Source organism: Myodes glareolus, chromosome 15 (assembly GCF_982192425.1).
Source record: "Myodes glareolus chromosome 15, mMyoGla1.1, whole genome shotgun sequence".
Lineage (NCBI taxonomy): Eukaryota > Metazoa > Chordata > Mammalia > Rodentia > Cricetidae > Myodes > Myodes glareolus.
Window position 1 is genome coordinate 77662160 of NC_142040.1, and position 18606 is coordinate 77680765.

An 18606-nucleotide genomic window follows, 5' to 3' on the forward strand; every position below is an offset into this window, starting at 1 on the left:
GAACCCATAGGATGGGTTACCTTCCAGAGAAAGTATTTTGATGGACAGCTGCTGCAGCTGTCCCTGAGTTCATTGGGAGCTCCTTCTTTTCCAGGGTGGCATCTATGTCTTCACACTGCTGGACCATTTCGCAGCTGGAACATCCATCCTCTTTGGTGTGCTCATTGAAGCCATTGGGGTGGCCTGGTTCTATGGTAAGTCTTGGTGGTCGAACCAGCACTGTGACATCGGTATGTCAACTGGGCTAATGTCTTCAGCCTTGATTTCTGGCAATATCACTTTGAAAAGAGTGAAAACTCCACTGGACTCCAAAAATTTAAGTCATGGCATCACAGGATGTATGGCCAGGGTCTGTCTATTGGATCAAGGACAGACAAAAGGCTACCTGGGAAGCCATTTTGTGCTCAGAGTTCAGAGAGGCTGTGTTGTATGGGAGAGTAATACTTATTGAATGCTCTACCCTTTACAACAAACTGTCAAAAGATAAATACCCCATCCAACTAGTCAGGACCCTACCAACAAGTGCAGAATAGCTTCAGCTCCATCTGGGAAGAGTCTGGCCTACTTGTCATTGTAGGGACCTTGGTAATATAATTCAGTGAGAGAGATGTCAAACCATGGCCACTTCCCATAGGTGCATCTCACATGTAACTTCTGGACAGGACTCCTGACCAGTCAAGTTGTTTGAGTGTGAGTTAGAACCATAGGTCCTTCTGTGATAATAGCCCATTAGCCATTTATGTGTTAAGTCTCTCTGGGGGTCTGGAGCTGATCACAGGCCTTCTAGGAGCTTCAGGATCCTGGGGGTCTCAAGTACTAGGCTGGGGTCCATTCTTTCCCACCCACCCCTATCTTCTTACCACAGTGGAGTTCTAATGGTGTCCTGGAGCATGAATGGAGCTCTAGGCAGGAGACCTTGATCAGAGCTCTAGACAGACTTTCTGATGAGACCATGAGGTCTGCTGAGCTCCTAGCTGGGACCCCACTGTAGTACCATGAGCCAGAGACCAGGACAGAAGCTGGTGAATGGATTCACTGTTAAGATCTCCTTACTAATTCCTGAATAAAAAAGGCTGAATATTATTGCTGAAAGAAGGGTATTTCTAAAGTGAACTGCTGATAGAAATGCCAGTTATTAAATATCTAGAGATAGCTTTAAATTAAAAATCACTACATGCATACTTGCCCCACAAACACACAAACATGCACACACACACACACACACACACACACACACACACACACAGAGGAATATTCAGCCTTTGGAAAGGAAGAGACTCTGGTACATTCTCCAACATGGATGAGCCTCGGGGACACATATACTAACTGAAGCTAGCACATCCCCAAAGGGCATGCACTGTGATACCACCTATATATGATCCCTCAAGGGACCAAATTCCTAGAAACAGAGTAGAATGCTTAGCGTTGGGGTGGGAGTTGGAGTTGAATGAACAGAGTCCCTGTTGGGGAAGATGAGAAAACTGAAGATAGAAGGTAGTGATGGAGCCACTGAGCTGACCCTCAAAATCATAAGTTTTGTGATGGATGTATTTTACTACAGTGTTTGGCAAGGGGCAAATTACTGTTTGCAGAAGGAGGTGGAGAGTCTGTGGGACCTGGAGAAGGAGTTGAGCAGGATAGGAATGGAGTATTGCTGGTCCCTCAATTCACCCTATAGCCCTCTTTGAAGCATCAACAGAGTCAATAAGCACATGTCTGGGCAGAATCAGAAATATGACATCTGAAGGGTGAGGCCCCTACTGTCGAGAAGAACCTATGTATGTCCAGTTTCATGACCAGTCCCATGGCTATCTCTTCCCCCTTAGGTGTCAAGCAATTCAGTGACGACATTAAACAGATGACAGGGCAGAGACCCAATCTGTACTGGCGGCTATGCTGGAAGCTGGTCAGTCCCTGCTTCCTCCTGGTAAGAACCATGAACCTTGACACTTCCTGACTCTGCCCTTGAGTTCATCCCAATGCCTTGAGATCATTGAGAAAGATGTCAGAGAACTCACCTGGCTTCATGCACCAATTAGCAGTGATGTATGATACTATGTAGCTACACAGGACAGCTCACATGCCTGTGTAACTTGAGGGAAACTCTTGCATCCACTCAATTGGTCATGTGTAGAATACAGCCAGTACCAGCGGCCAGGGAGATCTGCCTGGGAACCCCCACAGCATTGACCTCTTGTCTCTGACTGAAACAGTTTTCCTTTTTTTTTTAACTATTCTGTCTTCTCCCTGTCAACAAGCCTCACCCTCTCCAACATGAAAGAGCTGACATTGACCTTAGGAGACACAATGAAGTCTTTGAGCTTCATTCTATATTGCTTCACAGTATTAGATAAAGCCTATAAATTAATTTAGACAGTTCATTCTACCAACTTCGTGGAAGCATAACTTGTGTAATTTCAAACTTAAATTTTAAACCCATTCCATATAAAGTAATGATCTTAGCAGAATAAAAAGCTGCCTCATGTTTCTCTAAGCCACTATGTTATCAGAGTGCGCACTGCAGGCACGTTATCATGTGACTTCTGCAGCAGATCGTACTCCCAAACAAACTGACCCGATCAAAACCAACTTAAATGTATGAATGTGGCTTTGGCAGACATGGCAATTTCTCAGAAATGTGACCTCTGTTGGAACAAAAAACAAGCATGAGATATGTGTGTCCAAATATATTTTCCAAGATGGTGTGGTTGGATAGTAAACTTTGCTGACCCTGAGAAATATACAATAAGTGAGGATCTACACCCAAAACTGCATCCTAACCCACATCCACTGAACTTCCTATGTTCAGTGGAAGGGCTTTTGTGCCCAGGTACAAAGAACATGTGTAGTTATGTAGTTCATGCTAGTCATGTGCCGGTGTAGTATGAAGCACATGTTTAAGTACACTGTACATATGCATGCGTAGTATATAGATACATAGTGCGTATATTGGTGTGCAGTATAGGCACAAGCAGTCTGATAGGCACACATGTAAGCACACTTAATGTGCGGGAATGAAGTACATGTGTAGTTACACAGCATGTGTGTAGGTAGGTATACCGTTGGTGCCTTAGAAAGTCGTCGTATTGCTTGGGCCAGGTAGTCTGATTGGAGCTGGCACTTGCGGTTTGTGTGACTAGGAAATCTTCTGTAGATCACTTGCTGATTTTTCTGCTCCATCTTTGCACCTACCTTTGTACCTGACCTATGTGCCCATTTATTTCAGTATGTGGTCGTGGTCAGCATTGTGACCTTCAGACCCCCACATTATGGAGACTACATCTTCCCAGACTGGGCCAATGCACTGGGCTGGATCATCGCCACATCCTCAATGGCTATGGTGCCCATTTATGCCACCTATAAGTTCTGCAGCCTGCCAGGGTCCTTCCGAGAGGTGGGTGTTTTCAAGGGGGCTCCTCACCCTGAACCATCTCAAATAGCAGGAGGCTGGAGGTGGGACTATGATGGGATGATGGGCTGGTGCAACAAAAGGAGGGACATGTATGTATGTATGTACGTATGTGTGTATGTATGCATGCATGCCATATTTGTGTTTGTGTGTGCTGGTGTGTCCACACACATGCACATTATATCTGTGACTATGAATACTCATTTGTCTCTGTGTATACACGTGTGCCAGTGTATCTATGATTTGCCTCTGTGTATCCATATGACTGTATGATGCCAGTCTGTGCTGATCATGCCCCATTTGACAACACCCCTGCTACTATTCCTGGAAGAATAAGAACTTACATGAATGGAATTGTGAGTAGACTGATGGCTCCCAGAGGCCATCTACACTTGAGTTCCAGGGACACCTCTAAGCAGTTTCCTTGGATTGAGCAGCAAAGTCCAATGCACCCATTTGGTCTAAGGACTCCAGCTTGGAGCCACAGTGTCCCTTGGTGCTGGACACCACAGCAACTCACAGACTGGTAGTCAGAGGTCCCTCTGTCATTCAGGCCATACCCGGTCAAGAACAAAGCAGAGTGTGTGGCCAGGCCAGAGCACAGCCTTTCTGATTCCAAGTTTAGAAGGAATAGGTCCACCACAGTGCCCAGGTGATAAAGATAATCCTGGGGCCTGAATTCTATTATTCTGGGGGCCTGGTGACATCTGGGTTCTAAGAACGGATGAGTTGAAGGAAACAATACTTCCTACAGGGAACAAGTGACAGTCCCTGTGGGATCTGAAAGCATCCACTGAGGGACAGAGATCTCAGCGAGCATTGCACCCCCTGTACACCAGAGTTAAACACCTGAGTCTACAACTCCTGAGCCTGACTCCTGTAGGGGGAGTCCTCATTGTTAGTGTGGGTGCTGGCTGGTCTGTGCCACCCTGGGCCCCTTGCCATACCAACAGCCCCCTTCTCTCTTAGAAACTGGCCTATGCCATCACACCTGAGAAAGACCGCCAGCTAGTGGACAGAGGGGAGGTGCGCCAATTCACGGTGAGTCTGACGCCCTGTTCAACCCTCGGGGAGGGGATTCAGAGAGACCTGACTAGTATCTTCCAACTGCTCTAACACCCATAGTACCCACAGCTGCTCTCATGGCCCCCCAAGACCAGGAAGCACTGCATGAGAGGAAGAGCCCATGGGGACAAATGTGAGCATCCCTAGGATCTCCATTCTTGGAGAGATGACAAGAAAGGGATCATGAGACAGAGGCCCTGAAGTAACCCCAGAAGCAGAGCCAGGCGGGCTGGTGTGCACAGGAAAAAGCTCATGAAAGCTTGAAGTTAGTCACGTGTCCATCAGGGTACCTGAGGGCCGGGAGGCCCAATTGAGTGAGAGAAGAGTCAAGCCTGGTCAGGTGTCCATGGGGCTAGCAGGCTGGTCCTCTATCCTTTGAGCGGCAGGTGACATGTGCTGTGAACATACGTGTTGTTCTGAGGCTAGTCCCTCCTCTTACTGCTCAGATGGTGAATGTCGCTGCACCTGGTACCTTTGACCGAGGGAAAACCATCCCTTTGGCTTTCTCAGTGACTTTGTGGACTTTGGTATCTTTTGCAACAACATAAGCCTCAAGTTTCACCCTGATGATCCAACCCGGCTGGCTGAGTCACTCACATAGAGGAGAGCGTCATCTTACTACACTTATTGTTTGTCCTGCTTTTGTCTTTATTTTCCTCCTTGCTGCCTTTTTATAGTCCAATTATTTTATTTTTTATTTGTTAGAGTTTTTTTTTAAAAAAAAATACCAATCCAAATTCTCACTCCCTCGCCTCCTCCCATTCCCTCCACACACCCACCCCACCCCCATCTAATCCTAATATCTCTTCTGCATGTACTGGCTTTTGGGGATCCTATTCTCTTTGAATGTATACCTTTCTCAGTCTAGATGTAGTAGGGAGGGCCTTGGACCTTCCTTGTTGCCTTTTTGTTGGTTGAGCTTTTTTGCTTTTCCTTACTATAGTCAAATATTTCCACTCGCTTGGAACCTGCATATTTTAACTCTTTAAATAGTTATCTTTGAGAGTGACACATATTTCCCTCAAAGTCCAAAGTTAACATCTCAATTCACCTTTTGAACATCAATTACAATGACTTAAACCTGCAACTGGTTACTGAGTCATTGTCTTGCGTTCCACGACCATCTTTTTAACCCACAAGTTAGATGTTTTCTAGTTCTATTCATTTGCCTGCAAATTTTATGATGTCGGTTTTTTTCTGCTGTGTAGTACTCCATTGTGTAAATGTACCACATTTTCCTTGTCCATTCTTTAGTCAAGGGGCATTTAGGCTGTTTCCAGGTTCTGGCTATGATAAACAATGCTGCTATGAACATAGCTGAGCTCATGTCCTTGTGGCATGATTGAGCATCCTTTGGATATATACCCAAAAGTAGTATTACTGGGTCTTGAGGAAGGTTGTTTTCTAATTTTCTGAGAAATCATCATACTGATGTACAAGGGTTGTACCAGCTTGCATTCCCACCAGCAATGCAGAAATGCTCCCTTTTCCCCACAACCTCTCCAGCATAAGTTGTCATTAGTGTTTTTGATCTTGGCCATTCTTACAGGTGTAAGATGGAATCTCAGAGTTGTTTTGATTTGCATTTCTCTGATGACTAAGGATGTTGAGCATTTCCTTAAGTGTCTTTCAGCCATTTTAGATTCCTCTGTTGAGAGTTCTCTGTTTAGGTCTGTACTCCATTTTTTTTATTGGGTTATTTGTTCTTTTGATGACCAGTTTCTTGAGTTCTTTGTATATTTTGGAGATCAGACCTCTGCCTGATGTGGTGTTAGAGAAGATCTTTTCCCATTCTGAAGGCTGTCATTTTGTCTTGTTGACTGTGTCCTTTGCTTTACAGAAGATTTTCAGTTTCAGGAGGTCCCATTTATTAATTGTTTCTCTCAGTGTCTGTACTACTGGGGTTATATTTAGTAAGTGGTTTCCTGTGCTAATGCATTCAAATGTACTTCCCACTTTCTCTTCTATAAGGTTCAGTGTTATGTTTTTATTTTAGACAGGATTTCACTATAATCCTGACTGGTTTGGAACTTGCTATACAGACCAGACTGGTCTTGAACTCACAGAGATACCTGCTTCAGCTTTCTGAGTGCTGGTATTAAAGGAATGTGTCACCATGCCTGGTTGAGTATTTTCAATACCTTTAAATATTCTTGGAATTCCTTGGATGTGTGGAGGTGTGCTTTTTCATATCTGTTGGGCAGATCCCAAGAAGTATTGCATAGATCTGTCTTTCTGCCGCAGGGCAGGCTTAAGGAAGGAAGGTTTCCAGTCCAGCAGCAGGGGCTGGCACTGATCCTGCCTCACAGGTCTCAGGGTTAGTTCCCATACCCAGGTGTCACACTTGCTTCTCAGGACTCAGCCCATCTCTGCAGGTGCTCTTTGTCACTCTGTCCTGCAAGCTCCAGCCACATAGGCCCTTCACATTCCAGGAAATTCTCTGGGCTCTCACTCTACTCTGAAACCCAGAGGCCCTCAAGGCAACAGGCTGGGTGACTGCCGCGTTCATTCTTCCCGGGGTATCGCTTAACCATGGCCACCTGGTGTCCAGGGTCTTGCAAACCCCTTGGACACCTGTGGTGTTCAATTGGGGCTGCTGCAAATGGTAAATTCAGCCTTGTTACTCCCCTTTAATCAGAATTCTGAGTGTGGTTCTGGTTCATCCATCTTACCTACTAAGTAATATTCCATTACACCAACAGCCCATAATTCAGCCCTGTCTCCCTAATCACGTCCACTCCTCTTGTAGCTATGTTTTGAACCTTGCTTGCTCCAGTAAAACATACATCTCTGCACACACACACACACACACACACACACACACACACACACGTACGTCAGTTACTTTTTCTAGTACCCCACCCATGACTTTCTTATATTGTGACAACTGTAACATCTCCAGTCCTGGACTCTGAACTCCAGGCTCTGGGTTCTGGGTTCTAGTTCTTGATGATCCTTGCTCAGAGCTCTATTCCCAGTTTCTGAAAATATAAGTCACCCTGTGCCCTCCTTTCTCTGAGTATCACCCAACCACCTACTTCTGTTGGTGATAAGGACAAAGGGGGTGGGGTTGTCCCCAAAGAATTCTGTCTGCTGTGCATGGACCGAATTCAGTGTTCTGGGCCTCCTCTAGGTACCTTCAGCCAGAATTCTGTTTATTTTCTGAGCTCCATGCTACACTTGGCCAGTGTCTGTACTGGCCCAACCTGCAGACTGCCTTAGGCCCTGCCCACCTCAAGCCATGCTTGGTGTGTTCAGACCAGGACTGAAGAAGCCCCAAAGAGACATTTGAGAGGACACCAGAGAGATTATCATATGGCAGCAATGACTGTGGCCTCTCTCCTACCTGGTTCAATGTGTCAGTCAATAGTCTTATGAGCCTTGTTTGAAAAACATTTAGCATCACAGAACTCTCCAGTCACTGAGTGTCAGCAAATGGCTCTTGAGCTCAAACTGGTTGAGCAAGCAGCAGAGCAGCAGGCTGCTGGCCTCAATCCCTGCACCGTTTGCACTGCTCCCCACTTGCCCCTGGACCACACCCAGCAAAACCGGCTCCAGAGTGCAGCACCCCCTGGGATAGACCCAACAGAGGTTCAGCATGCAGGGGAGGAGGACACTGCCGAGCCACTCACAAATCAGTAGGAGGATAATATGGAGCCAGCTCTGGATCTAAAGATGGCCTGCATCTCTCGACCTCAATTGCTGGTCACAAATATGCTGGCCAGTACCTCTCTGACCTTCTCAGCAACTGAGCTCTACAGGCATGATTATTTGTTATTATGTTGGTTCTGTTTTATTTTGCTTTATTCTGCTTTCTTTCTTTTGCTCAGACAGAATCTCACTGTAGCCCAGGCTAGCCTCAAACTCAATCCTCCTGCTTCAGCTTCCTGAGTATTGTGATTACAGACATTAGTTGCTGCACCTATCTCTTCTTCAACAAGTAATTCAGCCCTTTAACGTTTACACCAGGCCATTGGCTCTTGGTGCCCCTCAGAAGTGGCACCCATCAGTGGTAAGAGGTGCCTCCTGTTGAGTTGTCGAGACAATTCTGATTTCATCATAGGGCCACTGGCCCATAAGTGATGACTGTAAGGTCTCTTCCTCGCTTCTGAATAAACAATGCTTTCTCTCCAGCTGCGCCACTGGCTGTTGGTGTAGAGTGGAAGGAGACAGCGGCCAAGTGGGCCATCGCACAACCGCAAGGACAGGGAACTCACCAAAGGAAACCCAAGCATCAAGAAAGGAGTGCCGCTTCCACCCTTCCCCTTTGCTATATGGAGAAATAATCAAAGCAGGGGCTTCAATCTTTGACTGTTCACACCCAAACCGTGCTACCAAAAAGAGGCCTCTGTCTGTAGGTGGCTGTAGGAACACTCATCTCTATACAATGAGGTCAACCATGTCCCTGCCCCTGCTGGGTGGAAAACACCTGGATGGTATCCTGCCCCTACAAGGCTGACTCCCCCATGTGTGATCACCTTGGGAGAACGGGTCTTACTGTCCCTTGTACTCTAGGAGAGGGACCTTGGTACCTGTATATACACTGTGCCAGAATCCTTGTGCTCACAGTAGCTGCCTAGATCTTTTCTTTTGCTCAGATTTACAATGCCAAGTGTCCTGTTTTGTCTGCTGTGTAGAAGGTAGGAAAGACAGTCAGTACATGCCAAGTGCTTTCCTGGTGCTTGGCTCTGAGCAGACGCCATGACCTTAGCATCCTGTTCACACATCACACACACATAGGGTCTGTTCTGAGCCTCGGAGGACAAGGAACTTGGTGCCAGTAACCAGAGATTCTATGTTTTTCTTCCTTTGTGGCCAAGATAAATAGACATGAAATAAGGTTGAGATACAGCCCCCACTTCTGGTCCCTGGGAGGCTTGCTCAGCTTGTGGTCACTTCAGTATGGAATTCAAGGCCACAGAGAAAGTGTGCTCCTTATAGCCAGTGTGTCTCAACTCCTGGACACCTGCTCTGCACAGGGTCCCAAAGCAAAAGATCATATTCTTGGCCTGGCGTTCTGCCTGATCTTTGGGGAAAGATACCAACTCTTGGGTTTGATTTCCCAGAGGCTCCCATTACACCAACGGACATTATCCACATTATAAATGACTTTTTAAAATCATATTTATGTGTGAATCAAAATTCAAAGTTAGTTTGTTCAAATCTGTTTGCTGATGTCCCTGTTTTTGTTCACAAGAGTAATTAGCAATACCGTAGGAAGAAGGTAGACCAAGAACCACCTTCCCACAGAATGCTGGCCTTAGCCCCTGGAGTGAAAAGTGGATGTTATGATTTCCCCTTGATCTAATAAATGTGAACTTTAGCCCGACCTGTATCCTACAGAAATGGTACCACATGTCTGTCTGGGAGAGCTAAACTTCTCTGGCATTCTCTGAAGTAGACGTTGGTATGAAGAACTTGAGCATGCTACCAGGTGGAAATTCAGGGCTGTTGACTTCAAGACTGCTGTGGCTGAGAAGGATCGGGTTTACCATCTCCTCTCTGAGGAGTGGCTCCATGTAGCAATCCAGGTGTTGTCAGCATCTGTTTTGGTCTCCATAGTCAGTACCTTGTATCGGTCCTTACAAACAATAAAAGAAATGTATGTTGGAAACAAGCTCCTCTATGCTGCCTTGTGTTTCTTGGCTGTTATGTATGGCATCCAGCTTACCTTCTCACACACGAGAAAGGGGTGGGCCCAGCTCTCCTAGAGAGAACTTTCATCTAAATACCTTTCAGCTTGTCCCCTACCCCACTGTACATCCCCCACGCACCTCCACACTTGCTTCGTCCAAGCCTGGAGCAAATTCATATGTGAGACTCCTTCATAGGTGTGTTGGGTATAGCATTAATCCTGCTCCAGGTCCATATCCCTGTGATGTATGTGACACTCACTCTAGCACTAACCTGCTCTTCTCAGCAGGGCACATTGTCTACCTGACCACCTTCCTCCAGTCCTTCTCCCATCGAAATCCTATCAATTCCCTCCACATCCAGACTTGGTCCCCCGGCCCAACCACCACCACAGCTCTCTGAGATCCCCTTCCAGAGACCAACTCTTCTGAGTGGGCTTCTATGTCCTGTATTCTATTCTGTGACTGGAGGAACTCCTTGGACACCTAACAGAAACCTCCATCAGTCTCCTTATGCTTGGTTTAGTGCAATATTCTTAGTCTGACTTAATGACAAGTCATGAACTCATCAACACCATGGCAATACAATAGCCTCCCTATAGCCCATAGTATAACAAGCACTTCCATCAACTTAACTACTGCCAGATCCCTAAAGAACAACCTCACTTCCTTCAGGTTTTGGCCCTCTGAAAAAATGGTTGGAGAATTCACTTTGATCCCAGATCCACATAGTAAGCAAAACCCTCGCTGCCAGAGCCCATGACTGTGAACTCCAGAATGATGGCCATAGCAGCCTCAAGGGTGGTAGACCAACTTCCTGGTTGATCACGGCCACTGTCTGTAGTGCAAGTCACTCGTCAGCTATACAAACAGCTGTGCTTGCTTAGGGGTTTGGGGAGGGACGCACTAACCAATGCCTGTGGCTCAGGACATATACAGGGCTGGAACTACTTGCCATCACCCAATTCCCAGCCTCCAGGTTTTGACTGTTCACACTATGCCCTGCACAGCACAAGAGGAGAAGGCATGAAGGCATAAGTGGGAGCCAAAGTTCTCAGAGATGAGTGACATGGAAAAGCACCTTGAGAAAACATAAGGAACCCATATGAATGATACCCCAGGGCTGAGGCAGCCACTAAACCACATTCCTGGAACCTTTAGCTGCTCTGCCAAGTTTTACAGGCATCCAAACCTAGAAGGAGCTGTGCAGAACGTAAATGACTGGAGACTGACTTGCCTAGTGCTCACCACAACACATGATTCAGAAAATGCCCTAAGGAGCAAGGGAGTGGGAGGTGTGTGCTCTGAATATGTAAAGAGCTTCTACAAGTTAATAAAATGATGGTTCTTTGAGGAAACAGACAAAAATCATGAGTGACTACTGAGTGATTCATCTTTCATTACTACAGCAAACACTCAAGAAAACAAGACATAAAGAGAAAGGGGTCATTTTTACTCACGGCCTTGGAGATTCCAATCCATGATTGGTTGGTCCTATTGACTTGGGGCATCATGGCAACAATGAGTGTCAAAATGTAACCATCATGGGATGGGACATAAAGGAATAACAGGAGGTTAGGGTACCACAATCCCCTTCAAGAGCATTCCCCTCACTCAACCCCTTTCACTAGACAAGGATCAACCACCTCCTAACAATGTAAAACTAGAAACCAAGCCTTCAGTACAAAAGTACATTTGGGTCCATTACAGATCTGAACTTCAGTAGATTCACTCCAAAGGAGGGTGGCTAAGTGGTCAGAATCTAGAGAAAGGGGCTCAGACTCACTCATTAACAAGAGCCACAAGGAAGCCCTCATAGTCCTGAAACAGCTAAAACCTAAGATGGGGAACAATAACACGGGTTCATTCTGGATAGAAGCATGCATCAGTGTGCTGGCTTGAGAGGTGTGTGGCATCATCCAGGAAGGTTGACATTCTAGTTGTAGATACTGTTGGAGTGTCTCTCCATGTGTGGGATTCCCTTCACCCATCAGCTGCGGCACCCACACACACTGTGGTGATGCTCCACTAGCCTGCATCAGACCTAGCCTATCACCAAGCCAACCTGACTTGACATTCCTTTGGAACCAGAGTGTGTTGGACCCGAAACCATGCTTGATTCTAGTCCCTTCATCTCCTTATTCTATTTGCTTAACCCCTTCTAATTCTCTCACAAGAGCTCCACCATGGAGTGAGGGATCAAGAATCTTGCTCAGGAATTCTCAGAAGTTCCAACCTCAGATATGTGTCTGTCAAAGGCTGTATCTACCTCAGTGTGCCCACCAAGGGTCACACGTCAAACTCCAAGCCTTATTCTTTTATACCCACTAGGGATTATGTCTCCATCCTGAGTGCATCAATGATGTACCAGAGTTCTCTCTCTCTCTCTCTCTCTCTCTCTCTCTCTCTCTCTCTCTCTCTCTCTCTCACACACACACACACACACACACACACACACACACACACACACACACACACGAGTGTTCATAAAAGTCCAAAGTAGGCACAGCTGATATTAAACATATTATTGCTTGGGGTAAGAAAGACCCTGTAGTTAATGATACTGACCTATGGAGAATAGCTATAGGTTGAACTGCTGAATGCTCCCATATATCTAAAGAAGCCCTACTCCCTAATACCTATAAAGAAGGCTTTATAGATGTGTTACTACATTTATTGTATATGCAACATGCATTCACATAATCATGCCATAGCATGCAAGTGGAGGTCAGAGAGTGACTTGAAGAAGCTGATACTCTCCTTCTACTGTAAGAGTCCCAATGATTGAACTCAGTTCATCAGGATTGAATTCCACCTGCTGAGTCATCTTACTGCCCCCAAAGGTGATTTAAGCAGAACATAGTGTTACAACATAAGTTATTATGAATGACCCTAAATACAATGTGACTAGAGTCCTTATGAAGAAGAAAGACTCCATGATTGAAACATGGGGAAAGGATGTCATGGGACCAGAGAAGCAAAGATGGAGCAGGGGCTTTCAAACCGACGCACAGCAGGATTACCAAGCACACCAGAGGCTGGAGACCCTTAACGTGCCCAGAGGAGCTAACTCCCTGCTTGCTGGGTAGTTTTGCATCTGTGTGGTTAATTCTGCATCTTCATATTTATCTCAAGTGCAAATGGCACCATGTGTGTATGGGCTTATGTCTGTGAGTTTTGCTAAGTTCTAATTTATCAAAATGTTTTAACTGCTTTATACCTTTTAAGTGTGATTTTTTGATTAATCCTTTGAAAGTTTCATGTATTTATATAACGTGTTTGGAACATATTCTTTCATACTCCTTCTAGGTCACACACCGCCCTCCAGTCCCCCCAACTTCCTGTCCTTTTCTTCTTAGTTACCTACTTGTTCTAATTTGTGCTATCCATATGTTCATGAATATATGGGTGGTGCATGATTAATAAAAACTCAGGATCAGAAATTGTGGTTCTATCTGAATATCCGAAAAGCAGAGACTTTTCTAAGTTCTAAAAGCTGTAGTTCTTTGTCTAGAGGTGAGACCCACAAAACTCTCCCCCTTCCCTGTTAGTATGCCCCCCTTGATAATGCTATTGCTCTTATTTACCCAGCCATTTGTAGGAGAGACTGTTTTGCAGAAGACTTCCTGGTATTCTGGCTCTTAGAGTCTTTCTGCCCCATTTTTCTGTGATGTTTCCTGAGCCACAGCCAACCGTGATGTAGATGTATCCATTGGGGCTCCCCATAATCTGTTAATCTCTGCCTTGTATCCAGTTGTTTTCTCCCCATGGTATCCATTTGCTATAAAGAAAGGCTTCTTTGATGAGGGAGAGTACTACACTTCTCTGTGTCTATAAGGATAAAATTCAGAATGTTATTAAGGATCTGTGCTGGTCTAGCAAAGTGATTCTTTTTTTCTAAAGTTCATGACCTCACTATTGCAGGGAAGCTGGCTGGGTTTCAGTACCAGGCATGATTTCCGTCCCGCTGAATAGACCATAAGTCCAATTAGACAACTGTTGGCTATCACCAACATGAGTGGCACCTCTTTTCACTTATATTTTGATATTATAATATAATTAGATCATTTCCCCTTCCCTTTCCCACCCTCCAAATTGTCCCATGTACTCCTCTGTTTTCAAAAGTGACACTGCTTACACCTTTGCTCATATTTTGTCATGTTGGTAACTGTCATGGTTCATGGTGTTGCAGGTGGGAAAGGCTGTGCAGGTCCTTCCCTCTCTTGGCAGCCAATAGCATTTTCTGGGACCACGAAAACTGGACTGCAGGGCAGAATATCTTGGGTCAGATCCAGCTTGAGTCTTTTGAATTGTGTGTCCCACGTGTGGATTGTGTGTCTCAAGTGTGTAATGTCTTCAGCAGTAAGAATTTACCCTCAACCCCTAAAAGACAACCAGGGACTATATCTGTAATCTATATTGTTTGAGTGGTTACTTGGATTATCCTAACGAACACTTCAGAAGGAGGTTTCTTATGCCTGGTCCTGGGCTTTTTGTTGGTCTTGTGGTTCATTGTCAGACCAAGTGGCTTAACTTCCTGTAAGGTGTGTGTGTGTGTGTGTGCGTGTGTGTGTGTGTGTATGTGTGTGTGTGTGAGAATTTAGGTACATATAAAATAATATGATTCCTTGAGTCTTTATGAAACAACTTCACTGTTATTTGTCCCTTGTCCTGTCTTGTTCTTCTGTATTAACCCCCTTTACTCCTCCCCAATTGATACCACCCCCATTTTTCCATTTCTATGTCATATCATTTATATTCTGCAATCCCCCCTAAAACCTCCCACCTACGGTCACTTAATGTAGCTACTGACTGCTTGGAGAAGGAGCCTCTTTATTGGTTGCCCAACGTGGAGAGGTCAGCTTTGAAACCATATAAACACAAACAACAAAATCTGACTCAGCAGGTTATATATGTGTGTGTGTGCTTATATATGTTTATATATACATATATATGTGCATACACTCACATGTGTGAGAGAGACAGTATAGCCATGGAAAAAGAAGCTATCCACTTCACAACACAAGTCATGGGAGGGATTCAAGGTAAGGTAACTGGGAGGGACTGGAGAGAGTAAAATGAGAAGGGACGTGATGTAATTCTACTTCAACTAAAATACTAAAAGGAAAAAATAAAAATTTGAGATGCAAACAAAGTGGGTCTAAGGCCCGCACTAATCCAAGGGTATAGAAATAGGAATTGAGAAGGAAAATTGATACTATGACCATTTGGCAAAATGACATTTAGTAGAATCACCCCTAAGACCAACCAACCCCCCAAACATAGGTTCATAGCCAGATTTAAAGTTTCAAGAGTGCACTTTAATCTGCTGAGTAGTCCCTAAACTCAATCAGAAAGTGCTTGGTTACTGTCATAACACCATGTCACTATTGAATTCACGAGCATCTCTTGTGATTACTGTCATAACACCATGTCACTATTGAATTCACGAGCATCTCTTGTGATTACTGTCATAACACCGTGCCACTATTGAAATCACGAGCATCTCTTGTCACTCAGATATCACTGTGGCTCACAAGGGACATGCACAGCTGTGTAAGACTCTTGACGATTTTCTTTCCCAGTACTCTGAAAACTATGCAGTAGAACAGAAGTTTCCTAGTCTGCATCAACTTGCTTGCTCGATGCCCTGTGGCTAGTATGTAGAGTGTCTTCTGCAGAAGGTCTTGTCAGTTCTGACAGGCTCACAGGAGCAATAGCAATAGCCTATACTGTTTTGGGGGTCTCCAGAACACTCCTGAGCAGTCAGTTGAGGAGGGGAATCCTGCAGCTGGCACTGGGATTTTATTAGCAGCCTATCATTGTGTACATCTGGGAGTAAGTCATTTTACATGTTAGTGTACTCATGATGTAGTTCAACTTTTTTCTTAATTTTGTCATTATTTCTAACCTATGTAATTCTTTATAATTAATTAATTAATTTTACAGACCAGTCACAGTTTCTCCTCCATCCTCTCCTCCTAGTCCCCCCTCCATTTCCATCCCCCAATCCACTCCTCCATTTCTGTTCCCAAAGGGCAGATCTCCCATGGATAGCAACAAAACATAGTACATCAGGTTGCAGTAAGACTAAGCACCTCCCCATGTATTAAGGCTGGGCAAGGTGACCCAGTATGAGAATTAGGGTCCTAAAAGTTAGTAAAGAGTCAGAGACAGCCCCTGTTCCCACTGTTAAGAGTCTCACAAGAGGACCAAGCTACACAAATGTAACATATATGTAGAACGCCCAGGTTAGTCCCATGCAGTCTTCTTGGTTGTCAGTTCAGACTCTGTGAGCTGAGGTTAGTTGATTCTCTGGGTTTTCTAGTGGTGTCCTTCACCCCTCTGGCTCCTAAAATCTTTTCTCCCCCCTCTTCTGCAGGATTCCCCAAGCTCCACCTAATGTTTTGTTGTGGGTCTCCATCTGTGTCCATCAGTCGCTGGATGAGCCTCTCTGGTGACAATGGGACTAGGCACCGATCTATGAGTATAGCAGAATACCATTAGGCATCATTACATTGACATTTTCCCCTCTAGTAATGTTTGGTTCTATCCTAGGTCCCTGGGTCATCCAACCTGAGGTTCTGATCGTCTAAGCAGCATCAGGGGTTTGGATACTCTCTTGCCATGGGTTTAAGACTAGGTCATTGGTTGGCCATTCCCTCAGTCTCTAGGCCACCCTTATCCCAGCACATTCCATAGCCAGGACAGACTGTAGATTGAAGGTTATGTGGGTTGGTTTCCCACTCCTCCACATGAAGTCTTATCTGGTCACAGGAGATGGCCTGTCAGGCCAAGTGTTCACTATTGCTAGGAGTCTTAACTGGGCTCTTCATTGTAGATTCCTGGGCAAATCCCTTGCAGTAGGTTTTTATCTGGCTCTGAAATGCCCCCTTTCCAGTATTCTCCCTCTTCTCCCCCTCCAACCTGACCTCTCATGTTCCCATTCTCACCCACCCTCAGTCCACTCACAAAATCTCCTCTATTCCACCTTCCCAGGGAGATCCCTTCCCCATTACCTAGTCTTTCTGGGTCTGTGGATTGTAGTATAGTTATTCTTTATTTTATAGCTAAAAAGTGAGTACATACCATGCTTGTCTTTCCAGGTCTGGGTTACCTCATTCAGGATGATTTTTTTCCTAGTTCCATTCATTTGCCTTCAAATTTCACAATGTTATTGTTTTTAACAGCTGAGTAATAATACATTATGTAAATGTACCACATTTTCTTTATCCATTCCTCAGTTGAGGGACATCTAGGTTGTTTCCAGGCTCTGGCTATTACAAATAAAATTTCCATGCACTGAGTTGAGCAAGTGTCCTTGTGATATGATTGGACATCCTTTAAGTATATGCCCAAGAGTGATACATCTGGGTCTTATATATATCTACCGAACTGGTAGATCGGTTCCCAGTTTTCTGAGAAACCACCATATTGATTACCAAATAACCTATGAAATTCTTCTGGGAGTTTTTCCCAAGTTGTTCAAGTCTTCAATATCTCCATGTTAAATAGACCTACCTGTATGGCTGGAGAATCATCACAGAAGCTCAGAAATCTCGGGATGGGGCTTACAGGTGCTGAAGAAATCGAGGCACAAGACTGAGAGTCTGAGGCCTGAGACTGCAAAGTTCAGTGGTGCTGACCCAGGCTTCACACTGTCCTTGTATTATACCACCCACTTATTCCCTCCATCTGGAAAAATCTTCTTTCCAACCCCACCCACCACTCTCTGATCACTACCTCAGCCCAGTCTCCTTCGGATATTACCCCTAGAAGTCAAACTGACCCAACCGTTGAAGTTCTGGCTCATCGTCCACACTCCTTGAGCCCACCATTCTCCTGGGGCTTCTCTATCAGATGTCATTTTGCATAAAGTTTGCCCCTTCTCTTCCTTCCAAGTTTGACTGGGAACAAATGCTGACTTATTTTCATTTCATTTCCAACGGTGCCTTGAATAGGCCTGTCACACAGTCAATAGTTATACTGAATATGTTTATATAGGTACAGGGGTGATGAATGAGGGGATGGGTAGGCTGATGGACAGGTGAATATGGTAGCCCGAGGGGTAGATAGGTAGAATAGTAGATGGATATATAGGTGGGTGAGTAGATATTTGGATGGGTGGGTAGATTGGTGAGTAGAAGGATGATGGATAGATAGATGGGTTGGGTTCATAGGTGGGTAGATATTGGTGGGTGGGTGGATGGTGGATGGGCAGGTGGACAGATAAATAGGTGTGTCGATGGTTGAGTATGGGGGGAGACCAGTGTGAGGATGGGTGGGTGGGTGGTATTGTATTACATTTACAACTTTGGTCTGATCCATTTCTCCTAGATGACTGGAAATGTGAATGGTATATTTGGCATTTGTTCTCCAAAGAGAGCTGGACTGTTGTGTTAAGTTTTAAATACATAAAGCAGGATTCTATTCTTGCATTAACTGGGTGCTGAAGCTGAGCTCTCAAGTGGGGAGGGCCACTGTACTTCTTCTCCCTGC

General features: G+C 45.1%; 1 protein-coding gene across 1 annotated transcript in view; it reads left to right on the top strand.

Annotated features, from left to right (window-relative positions):
• The window catches only part of Slc6a3 (solute carrier family 6 member 3), a 38137-nt gene extending 28046 nt beyond the window's left edge, over nucleotides 1–10091 (top strand). Inside the window, exons 11-15 of the mRNA XM_048458857.3 lie at nucleotides 95–194; nucleotides 1827–1927; nucleotides 3227–3394; nucleotides 4379–4450; nucleotides 8609–10091. Of these exons, the coding sequence (XP_048314814.1) occupies nucleotides 95–194; nucleotides 1827–1927; nucleotides 3227–3394; nucleotides 4379–4450; nucleotides 8609–8632 (465 nt within the window). The 3' untranslated portion in view covers nucleotides 8633–10091. The remainder of the gene's footprint in view (nucleotides 1–94; nucleotides 195–1826; nucleotides 1928–3226; nucleotides 3395–4378; nucleotides 4451–8608) is intronic.
• The last annotated feature ends 8515 nt before the right edge of the window (nucleotides 10092–18606 follow it).